The sequence below is a fragment of the Hyperolius riggenbachi genome, chromosome 1 (genome assembly GCF_040937935.1).
Source record: "Hyperolius riggenbachi isolate aHypRig1 chromosome 1, aHypRig1.pri, whole genome shotgun sequence".
Taxonomy (NCBI): domain Eukaryota; kingdom Metazoa; phylum Chordata; class Amphibia; order Anura; family Hyperoliidae; genus Hyperolius; species Hyperolius riggenbachi.
Window position 1 is genome coordinate 436,751,338 of NC_090646.1, and position 12,678 is coordinate 436,764,015.

The 12,678-nt window shown below is 43.2% G+C and overlaps 1 protein-coding gene across 4 annotated transcripts in view; it reads right to left on the reverse strand.

Moving 5' to 3' along the window:
- Nucleotides 1-12,678, reverse strand: part of CNTNAP4 (contactin associated protein family member 4) — a 484,789-nt gene that overhangs the window by 3,481 nt on the left and 468,630 nt on the right. For all 4 annotated transcript variants that reach the window (XM_068237691.1, XM_068237701.1, XM_068237708.1 and 1 more), the window contains 2 exons: nucleotides 3,212-3,433; nucleotides 334-405 (listed from right to left, as the gene is read on the reverse strand). In XM_068237691.1, coding sequence (XP_068093792.1) covers nucleotides 334-405; nucleotides 3,212-3,433 — 294 coding nt within the window. The remainder of the gene's footprint in view (nucleotides 1-333; nucleotides 406-3,211; nucleotides 3,434-12,678) is intronic.

The window sequence follows — 12,678 nt, forward strand, 5'->3', positions numbered from 1 at the left end:
TGCTGGATAAGTTCCTTGTTAAAGCCACACACAAAGAAAAAAAATATGTTGGTGTGAGCCATCAGATAGCAATGATTCTGATATTTATAGAGAAAGTATTTTTTACTTTATACAGTAGTCTTTGTATTTTTCTATAACTGTTTTTGGATTGTGTAACCAATCATCTGAGTTTCCATGAATCCTTATGAGGAAATTTGCTTTGATATAAGATTGCTTTGGATTACAAGCATGCTTCCAGAATATAGATAGATAGACAGACGTATAGATAGATAGATAGATAGATAGATAGATAGATAGATAGACAGACATATAGAAAGATAAATATAGACATACCTCCAATAAGAGCAAAACCACTATTCAACACATTAGCCAGTGGTTCTCCATTATCCATCGGTCTTGAATGATCTGCAATAGAAAGTAGGAAAACACAATAGTTAATCAGGGCGGGGGGGACATAATGCACTTAAACATAATACACATTGCAAATAAACACAACATGTTTTTTGAAGACGGACAAGCTAATCTTAAAATGTTTGCTATGGACTAATGAACATTCTTTGCTCTAGTGAAAAGCTCATGCGTATTTAAAATACTTGCAGAAATGTAGCTTTTTAACAGGAATCTGAATAATAATATTTATGGTGCTTTGCAAGTAATACAAAACTTGCGCCACTAATTGCTTCTCTGAACAGTGGGAACAGCAAGCTAGTAATCAGGATATAGACTCTCTGTTGAAAGTAATGATGGGCTTGAATTTCGCTTTAATGTAATTTTACTTTATTAATTAATTATGATGCAAAATTGTAATGTTACATTTCAGGCAAATTTGTAAGTAATTTTGCTTATAAACATAATAATGGTCCATAATTTTACAATTGCTGGTGATTGCAGGAAATATGAAATTTACATTGAAGTTTACTGCTGCCTTTAGTGGTTAATAGCAAATGCATGCCATTGTCAACAAGTTTGCTAAATATGTTAGGAGGAATAGTGGGAACAAGTAAAAAAAATGACCAGGAGCAGGTGGGGGCCCTGGTGGGATTCATGGTGGAATGGGTATAGTGGTACTAATGTACTTTTTACTAATTTACACAAAGGCTTGATTCAAGCTTGATTCAAAAAGCCGTGAGAACTCATATCATGGTAATGATTTTCGTGTGCAATCACGAATTTCAGCACGAAAATGTGCATTTGCACGCAAAAAATTGGTGTTTAAGAGTGAAAATTCACAATTGCATGCGAAAACTGTTATGCGCGTTATATCGCACGCAAAACTCTAGCGCGACCGTGATATGAGTTATCATGGCTTTGGGAATCAAGCCCCAAGAGTGAAAAATGAAATAAAAACATAAAGAAAAGTGTTTTATTCTTCTAAATTAGTCATAAATACTTAACTTTAATGAATGAATGATCCCATGCCAATTTCTACAGAAATGATCCCCTGCCATTATCTTCTCAGGTGATCCCCTGCCAATATCTTCGAAGGTCCTGACTGAAGATCCCCAATGAACAACAACATACATGTTTCTCCGTACTGCTGGCAGTTTAGTGATCTCCAGCAAATCATCTTTAAATATTCCACCGGGGCTCCCCATTGGTCCTTTAACATACCAATGGGAATCCTCCTCGAGCATACCAATACCAATCCCTGCAAGACTGCTGCCAGCCTCTTTCCCACCACCGGAACCCAGAGCTCTCCCTGCCACTATCCACGGTGCCTCTGACACTCTCAATTGCCCCTACACCACAACACTGCTAACCCCCACATCTCACTGTCACTGTGCAAATAAAAAAAACCGCAAAAGTACACTTGAATTTGTTGCTATGGTTTCCCATTGATTTTTATTTTGACCAATGGGGTCTATTAAAATGGAGGCATCCAATTGGTCAATCTAAAAACCAATAGGAAACCCTGGTGGCAAATTCATAGATGTTTTCTCAGGGTTTCCTTTGTGCAGCAGCAGCAGTGGTGAGTGCGAGGGGTTAGCAGTGAAGCTATATAGGCACAGCATGGTGCTTTGGGTGGCATTGAGGGGGCTCTGGGTACCAGCAGAGGAGTGCTCTTGGTGTTTGCAGGAGGTGGTGGGTGTGGGCAGCTGTCATGCAGGGTCAGGACTTGCTATACCACAGTATAGCACACCTTGGCAAAGCCTCTGCAAATGTTTAGTTGGGAGCTCCCTATTGGTCCCTTTATTTCACTTTTAACTCTTTTCACAAATGGCTAAGGGGAACATTATAATAATCCCAATGTTTGTATAGCACTTTTCTCCTGTTGGACTAAAAGCCCTTGATAGGCAACCACTAGAGCACACTCGGCAGGCAGTAGCAGTGTTAGAGAGTCTTGGCCAAGAACTCCTACTAAATAGATGCTGGCTTACTGAATAGGAAGAACCAAAATCTGAACCCAGGTTTCCTATTCCCATAACCATTTCACTAGCCAGCCACAGTAGCTCTATACTCATTTCACTTGTGGGGTGGGCATGTATTGGTCCCTTTGTTAAAGGTGATCCCTAGATTCCACCATGTACATCCCCCCAGTTATCCCATTTCCAATAGGGAACTGGAAGTGGGAAGAGCCCCCTTTTCATGGTATGCACAAGGGGTCTAGGGGGAGGCTTTGCTGCCTCCCATATGCCCCCCATATCATGGACCATGTATGCTGGTATAGTTCAGGGTGTGGAGCCCCACACAGCCTGAACTCCAATTTCTGGCTACACCAGACTGTATGGGTGACAAAGGGTTTAAAAGGCTTGGAAGGGAGATCTCATGCCATCCGTGTTCTTAAAATGTGTATGCAGAACTTGGAAATTGGTGTATATTAAAGCAAAAAGTAATTTTAATAAGTTTAAAACCATTTCTTCTTTGAATGTTTTTTAAAATACATTTTCTCAATAACTACAAGACCTTTTTGAAAAAGTTTTTTTTTAACTTGTTTCCACCATTTCCTCTATGATACCTAGCAGGTTTGGTGGTGATAATATGTACAAGGGTTTTGCTATTAAATACTTAAGTCAGCCGTATTACCTTCAATGCAAATTGTATGTATAAGTTTACGGTTGCCATTTATGCGAAACATTTTTACCTATTTTTTCAGTTTAAAATGGTGGTGGGAGGGAAAAGCTTGGTTTACCTTTGAATCAATTTGAATTTCAGAATATGTTGTAGATCACAAATATGACAATACATTTGGGAAAATGTTCAATCATCATACCTGCAAAAGAGTGTGTCGTTTCTCCTGAATTTGCATCCTCACCATTTAAGGCACCACAACTGGATTCAGAAACATGACCCTTTATGGTGATTGGAAGTGGCTTATTACTTTGAAATGCATCTTTTAGTGGAAAAATATTATTAAACTGCACAGCAGACAGACATCCAATGAATCCAACCGAATGGGCCTTCAAAGTTTCTAGATCAATATCAATGTCTTCATCTGTAAATAAATAAATACATATTTTAATACTACACTTCTAGTAATGCTGTTTATTATCGTAGCAAATATCCATCAGGGCATGGATTTATGAGTTCACATTGACAAACCTCAGCATAATCTATTGTGGGAAATGAAGTCCCGTGTACTGATGAGCACAAATTTTGCATAGACGTAAATTTGCATCGAAATTTGCAAATATGCTGCAAAATCATAATGTGAAATTTTGGAGAATATTGTAATTCATTTTGTCTGTAATTGTCATCATTCATAATTTTGCATACATTTTGTGTAATTTTTGCCGCAATACAGCCTGTTGCCACCAAAATTGCTGCATATATTAAGGAGAATAGTGGGTACTAGTCAAAAAAAGAATTTTTTTTAAAAAAAACCTTATAGTTATAGTTTTTAAGAAAATTGATTTGAAAATGCAAAGGAAAAATGTTTTTTAAAATGTCATTTTTTCTGAGTTTAAAACCCATTTTTCTTTGTATATTTAAAATCGATTTTCTCAAAAACTATAACGTCTTTTGAAAAAAAAAATTTTCACTTGTACCCACTATTCTCGACAACGTATGTAGCAATTTGGGTGACAGTAGCATGTATGGGGCTTTGCCCTTCGCCGCTATAGTAAACACAACATTACGCAAAAATTATGCAGAAATTTACCGAAAATTTCAGCACTGTCACTTGCTGCCATGGAAGGCTTCAGAACCACTCATGTCCCTGAGTGACCTGATGATGGATGGCTCCATTCTGCGCAGGCGCGGGATCAGAGCCAGGACAAGGTCCTCCAGCACCCAAGGCTGAGACACCAAAGTGCGCCCCTCCATCCCTCCCACCCCAGCTGTCACACACTGATTGCTATTAGACTAAGAGGCCCCCCCGGGCTCCCAACCCCTACCAACACTTTAATCTCTAGTTATCTGGCTTGCAGTCACTGCCATGTATCCCCTTTACTTATTTCTCTCTGCTTCACACACAAAAGGGGAATGATAGCTGAATGAATTGTGCGCCCCCTCCTACACTGCGCCCTGAGGCTGGAGCCTCTCTCGCCTCTGCCTCGGACCGGCCCTACGCGCGATAGTATGTTCATCCATGCACAGTATGGAGCCTTTCCTCTACAAGGGTAAGTATCTGATTTTTTTTTTTTAAATCATTACAGTTTTATTTTAACTGCAGTGTTAAAAAAATGTGTTGTCTCTTTTTAATTGATTATGCTGTTCATAGATATAATTAATACACAGCTGCAATTCTGTACATGACCACTAGTGAACACGTAACCTTCACATCAGCTCCTTCTTGGAAGTTTTGAATTGGGACGATTATTATTATTTAGTATATTATTGACTTATCTGTATGTTTTTAAGATGTGTGAAGAAACCCAAGCAGACACGGGGAGAACATACAAACGCGGTGCAGATAGTGCCCTAGGATGGGATTTGAACCAGGGACACAGTGCTGCAAGTTGAGAGTGCTATCCACCACTATGTCATAGAGCTGTTGGCTAACTTTAAAATATATTAAGAGGAAGCATTCATCCCAATTGGCAGGTGTTTTTCAAACTCTATTCCTAATATGCAATATGGAATAATGTACTATTAAATGTTACTATGACTATTAAAAAGGCTACCTGTACTCATTTTAAAGCGGACCTGAACTCAGAATGTCCTCTCTGCTCTAAAAGATACTCAACAGCATAATAATTTTTAAACAAAAAACATTTCTTTGTTAGAGCTTATACAAATCCTGCAATAAATCTGCACAGTTTCTACTTCCTGATTCATGGAAGCAGACATATTGTTTAATGCCTGTGCTTTCAAATGGGCTTATCTGCTTATCTGTCATAGGCAGTAATGTGACATAGGGGAAGGATCAAATTACAACTAGTGATTAGACACAAATAAGAGGGGATTAGACAGGCTAAACTCTCTAAATACAAGCAGGGTGCATTTCTCTATGTTTTCCTTCTGTCCTGTGCAAGAGTTCAGGTCCAACTTCACAAAGCATTGTAAGACATTGAGGCCTTTCACAGTGGGACGGTGCATTTGATGCGACGTTAAGGTTGCATAACGTGCCCCTAATGCAACACATTGAAAGACTATAACTTGGACGTTATAGTACATTCTTTAGCCCTGCGTTTTGGTACGCCGCACAGTGATGGAACGAAATGCATTACATTAAAAAAAACAAAAACAAAACATTACTGAGCATGTGCAACACACACAACGCAGCAGATTTATTGCTAAACACACAGCATGCAGCACTTTATAAATATTGCTACACCTTACACACAACACTGTGTGCACTGTGAATGTTGCATAGACTTACTATTGATGTGCGTTAGTCCACGTTAAAACATTTTCTAACGTGCGACTTTAACCACTTCCCGACCGCCGTATTGACAATTGGCGGCCGGGAAGTGCACCCCGCAAGGACCGCCGTATTGACAATTGGCGGCGGTCCTTGTAGGGGCATGGGCGGAGCGATCGCGTCATCAGTGACGCGATCCTCCGCCTCCGCCTGGCGCCGCTCACCCGCCGCAACATCCCGCCGGCTATACGGAAGCGCCGGCGGGATGTTAACCCCGCGATCGCCGCATACAAAGTGTATAATACACTTTGTAATGTTTACAAAGTGTATTATACAGGCTGCCTCCTGCCCTGGTGGTCCCAGTGTCCGAGGGACCACCAGGGCAGGCTGCAGCCACCCTAGTCTGCACCAAGCACACTGATTTCCCCCCCCCCCTGCCCCAGATCGCCCACAGCACCCATCAGACCCCCCCCCCTGCCCACCCCCCAGACCCCTGTTTGCACCCAATCACCCCCCTAATCACCCATCAATCACTCCCTGTCACTATCTGTCAACGCTATTTTTTTTTTATCCCCCACCCTGCTCCCTGCCCCCTCCTGATCACCCCCCACCCCTCAGATTCTCCCCAGACCCCCCCCCAGACCACCCCCCCTGTTTACTGTATGCATCTATCCCCCTGATCACCTGTCAATCACCTGTCAATCACCTGTCAATCACCTGTCAATCACCCATCAATCACCCGTCAATCACCCCCTGTCACTGCCACCCATCAGCCAGCCCCTAACCTGCCCCTTGCGGGCAATCTGATCACCCCCCCACACCAATAGATCGCCCGCAGATCCGACATCAGATCACCTCCCAAATCCATTGCTTACATCTATTCTCTCCTCTAAACACCCACTAATTACCCATCAATCACCCATCAATCACCCCCTATCACCACCTGTCACTTTTACCTATCAGATCAGACCCTAGTCTGCCCCTTGCGGGCACCCAATCACCCGCCCACACGCTCAGATTGCCCTCTGACCCCCCCTTATCAATTCACCAGTGCATTAATTACATCTGTTCTTTCCTGTAATAACCCACTGATCACCTGTCAATCACCTGCCAATCACCTATCACCCATCAATCACCCCCTGTCACCCCCTGTCACTGCCACCCATCAATCAGCCCCTAACCTGCCCCTTGCGGGCAATCTGATCACCCACCCACACCATTAGATCGCCCGCAAACCCGCCGTCAGATTACCTCCCAAATGTATTGTTTACATCTGTTATCTTCTCTAAACACCCACTAATTACCCATCAATCACCCATCAATCACCCCCTATCACCACCTGTCACTGTTACCTATCAGATCAGACCCTAATCTGCCCCTTGCGGGCACCCAATCACCCGCCCACACGCTCAGATTGCCCTCAGACCCCCCCCCCCCTTATCAATTCGCCAGTGCATTAATTACATCTGTCCTTCCCTGTAATAACCCACTGATCACCTGTCAATCACCTGCCAATCACCTATCACCCATCAATCACCCCCTGTCACTGCCACCCAACAATCAGCCCCTAACCTGCCCCTTGCGGGCAATCTGATCACCCACCCACACCAATAGATCGCCCGCAGATCCGACATCAGATCACCTCCCAAATCCATTGTTTACATCTATTCTCTCCTCTAAACACCCACTAATTACCCATCAATCACCCCCTATCACCACCTATCACCACCTGTCACTGTTACCCATCAGATCAGACCCTAATCTGCCCCTTGCGGGCACCCAATCGCCCGCCTGCACGCTCAGATTGCCCTCAGACCCCCCCCTTATCAATTCGCCAGTGCAATATTTACATCTGTTCTCCCCTGTAATAACCCACTGATTACCTGTCAATCACCTATCAATCACCCCCTGTCACTGCCACCCATCAATCACCCCCTGTCACTGCCACCCATCAATCACCCGCTGTCACTGCCACCCATCAATCAGCCCCTAACCTGCCCCTTGCGGGCAAACTGATCACCCACCCACACCAATAGATCGCCCGCAGATCCGACATCAGATCACCACCCAAGCGCAGTGTTTCCATCTATTCTCTACCCTAAACACCCACTAATTACCCATCAATCACCCCCTGTCACTGCTACCTATCAGATTAGACCCCTATCTGCCCCTAGGGCACTCAATCACCCGCCCACACCCTCAGAATGCCCTCAGACCCCAGCCCTGATCACCTCGCCAGTGCATTGCTTGCATCTATTCCCCCCTCTAATCACACCTTGAGACACCCATCAATCACCTCCTGTCACCCCCTAGCACACCTACCCATCAGATCAGGCCCCAATTTGCCCCGTGTGGGCTCCTGATCACTCGGCCAATCCCTCAGATCCCCCTCAGACCCCCTTCCGATCACCTCCCCAGTGCATTGATTGCATCTATTTTCCCCTCTAACCACCCCCTGAGACACCCATCAATCACCTCCTGTCACCCCCCTAGCACTCCTATCCATCAGATCAGGCCCAATACAACCTGTCATCTAAAAGGCCACCCTGCTTATGACCGGTTCCACAAAATTCGCCCCCTCATAGACCACCTGTCATCAAAATTTGCAGATGCTTATACCCCTGAACAGTCATTTTGAGACATTTGGTTTCCAGACTACTCACGGTTTTGGGCCTGTAAAATGCCAGGGCGGTATAGGAACCCCACAAGTGACCCCATTTTAGAAAAAAAGACACCCCAAGGTATTCTGTTAGGTGTATGACGAGTTCATAGAAGATTTTATTTTTTGTCAAAAGTTAGCGGAAATTAATTTTTATTGGTTTTTTTTCACAAAGTGTCATTTTTCACTAACTTGTGACAAAAAATAAAAACTTCTATGAACTCGCCATACACCTAACGGAATACCTTGGGGTGTCTTCTTTCTAAAATGGGGTCACTTGTGGGGTTCCTATACTGCCCTGGCATTTTAGGGGCCCTAAACCGCGAGGAGTAGTCTAGAAAACAAATGCTTCAAAATGACCTGTGAATAGGACGTTGGGCCCCTTAGCGCACCTAGGCTGCAAAAAAGTGTCACACATGTGGTACCGCCGTACTCAGGAGAAGTAGTATAATGTGTTTTGGGGTGTATTTTTACACATACCCATGCTGGGTGGGAGAAATTTCTATGTAAATGGACAATTGTGTGTAAAAAAATCAAACAATTGTCATTTACAGAGATATTTCTCCCACTTAGCATGGGTATGTGTAAAAATACACCCCAAAACGCATTATACTACTTTTCCTGAGTACGGCGGTACCACATGTGTGGCACTTTTTTACACCCTAAGTACGCTAAGGGGCCCAAAGTCCAATGAGTACCTTTAGGATTTCACAGGTCATTTTGCGACATTTGGTTTCAAGACTACTCCTCACGGTTTAGGGCCCCTAAAATGCCAGGGCAGTATAGGAACCCCACAAATGACCCCATTCTAGAAAGAAGACACCCAAAGGTATTCCGTACGGAGTATAGTGAGTTCATAGAAGATTTTATTTTTTGTCACAAGTTAGCGGAAAATGACACTTTGTGAAAAAAACTATTAAAATCAATTTCCGCTAACTTGTGACAAAAAAATAAAAACTTCTATGAACTCACCATACTCCTGACGGAATACCTTGGGGTGTCTTCTTTCTAAAATGGGGTCATTTGTGGGGTTCCTATACTGCCCTGGCATTTTAGGGGCCCTAAACCGTGAGGAGTAGTCTTGAAACAAAAATGACCTGTGAAATCCTAAAGGTACTCATTGGACTTTGGGCCCCTTAGTGCAGTTAGGGTGCAAAAAAGTGCCACACACGTGGTATCGCCGTACTCGGGAGAAGTAGTATAATGTGTTTTGGGGTGTATTTTTACACATACCCATGCTGGGTGGGAGAAATACCTCTGTAAATGACAATCTTTTGATTTTTTTACACACAATTGTCCATTTACAGAGGTATTTCTCCCACCCAGCATGGGTATGTGTAAAAATACACCCCAAAACACATTGTACTACTTCTCCCGAGTATGGCGATACCACATGTGTGGCACTTTTTTGCACCCTAACTGCGCTAAAGGGCCCAAAGTCCAATGAGTACCTTTAGAATTTCACAGGTCATTTTGAGAAATTTCGTTTCAAGACTACTCCTCACGGTTTAGGGCCCCTAAAATGCCAGGGCAATATAGGAACCCCACAAATGACCCCATTTTAGAAAGAAGACACCCCAAGGTATTCCGTTAGGAGTATGGTGAGTTCATAGAAGATTTTATTTTTTTGTCAAAAGTTAGCGGAAATTGATTTTAATTGTGTTTTTTCACAAAGTGTCATTTTCCGCTAACTTTTGACAAAAAATAAAATCTTCTATGAACTCACCATACTCCTAACGGAATACCTTGGGGTGTCTTCTTTCTAAAATGGGGTCATTTGTGGGGTTCTTATACTGCCCTGGCATTTTAGGGGCCCTAAACCGTGAGGAGTAGTCTTGAAACGAAATTTCTCAAAATGACCTGTGAAATTCTAAAGGTACTCATTGGACTTTGGGCCCTTTAGCGCAGTTAGGGTGCAAAAAAGTGCCACACATGTGGTATCGCCGTACTCAGGAGAAGTAGTATAATGTGTTTTGTGGTGTATTTTTACACATACCTATGCTGAGTGGGAGAAAGATCTCTGTAAATGGACAATTGTGTGTAAAAAAAATTAACAAATTGTCATTTACAGAGATATTTCTCCCACCCAGCATGGGTATGTGTAAAAATACACCCCAAAACACATTATACTACTTCTCCTGAGTACGGCAATACCACATGTGTGGCACTTTTTTGCAGCCTAACTGCACTAAGGGGTCCAAAGTCCAATGAGCACCTTTAGGCTTTACAGGGGTGCTTACAATTTAGCACCCCCCAAAATGTCAGGACAGTAAACACACCCCACAAATGACCCCATTTTGGAAAGTAGACACTTCAAGGTATTCAGAGAGGGGCATGGTGAGTCCGTGGCAGATTTCATTTTTTTTTGTCGCAAGTTAGAAGAAATGGAAACTTTTTTTTTTTTTTTTTTTTTTCACAAAGTGTCATTTTCCGCTTACTTGTGACAAAAAATAATATCTTCTATGAACTCACTATGCCTCTCAGTGAATACTTTGGGATGTCTTCTTTCCAAAATGGGGTCATTTGGGGGGTATTTATACTATCCTGGAATTCTAGCCCCTCATGAAACATGACAGGTGGTCAGAAAAGTCAGAGATGCTTGAAAATGGGAAAATTCACTTTTTGCACCATAGTTTGTAAACGCTATAACTTTTACCCAAACCAATAAATATACACTGAATGGGTTTTTTTTAATCAAAAACATGTTTGTCCACATTTTTCGCGCTGCATGTATACAGAAATTTTACTTTATTTGAAAACTGTCAGCACAGAAAGTTAAAAAAATCATTTTTTTGCCAAAATTCATGTCTTTTTTGCTGAATATAATAAAAAGTAAAAATCGCAGGAGCAATCAAATAGCACTAAAAGAAAGCTTTATTAGTGACAAGAAAAGGAGCCAAAATTCATTTAGGTGGTAGGTTGTATGAGCGAGCAATAAACCGTGAAAGCTGCAGTGGTCTGAATGGAAAAAAAGTGGCCGGTCCTTAAGGGGTAGAAAGCCCTAGGTCCTCAAGTGGTTAACGTTGCACTGTGAAAGAGGCCTAATCAACGGTATGCTTAATAGTATGCATTTGGTAAACAAAAAGGATAATTAAAATAGCCAAGCTCCTAAATTAGAAGTAGAGTTGGGCCGAACCTCCGATTTTAGGTTCGCGAACCGGGTTCGCGAACTTCCGCGGAAGGTTCGGTTCGCGTTAAAGTTCGCGAACCGCAATAGACTTCAATGGGGATGCGAACTTTGAAAAAAAAAAATTATGCTGGCCACAAAAGTGATGGAAAAGATGTTTCAAGGGGTCTAACACCTGGAGGGATGGCGGAGTGGGATACACGCCAAAAGTCCCCGGGAAAAATCTGGATTTGACGCAAAGCAGCGTTTTAAGGGCAGAAATCACATTGAATGCTAAATGACAGGCCTAAAGTGCTTTAAAACATCTTGCATGTGTATACATCAATCAGGTAGTGTAATTAAGGTTAATTTAAATTATACAGTGGCGGGTTCACAGAACAGGTATGCAGTGGCAGGTTCACTGAACAGAACAGGTATGCAGTGGCGGGTTCACTGAACACAACAGGTATGCAGTGGCGGGTTCACTGAACAGTACAGGTATGCAGTGGATGGTTCACTGAACAGTACAGGTATACAGTGGCAGGTTCACTGAACACAACAGGTATGCAGTGGCGGGTTCACTGAACAGTACAGGTATACAGTGGCGGGTTCACAGAACAGGTATGCAGTGGCAGGTTCACTGAACAGAACAGGTATGCAGTGGCGGGTTCACTGAACAGTACAGGTATACAGTGGCGGGTTCACAGAACAGGTATGCAGTGGCAGGTTCACTGAACAGAACAGGTATGCAGTGGCGGGTTCACTGAACAGTACAGGTATACAGTGGCGGGTTCACAGAACAGGTATGCAGTGGCAGGTTCACTGAACAGAACAGTTATGCAGTGGCAGGTTCACTGAACACAACAGGTATGCAGTGGTGGGTTCACAGAACAGGTATGCAGTGGTGGGTTCACTGAACAGGTATGCAGTGGTGGGTTCACAGTACAGGTATGCAGTGGTGGGTTCACAGTACAGGTATGCAGTGGTGGGTTCACAGAACAGGTATGCAGCCAGGAACAAGCTAAGCCTAACTAATCTTCCCCTATGAGAGACAGCCTGCAGCAGCTCGCCCTACTCTCACTAATGCAGGCACACGAGTGACCGTAATGGCCGCCGCTGCCTGCCTTATATAAGGGGGGGTGGGGCTCCAGGGGCTAGTGTCACCTAATT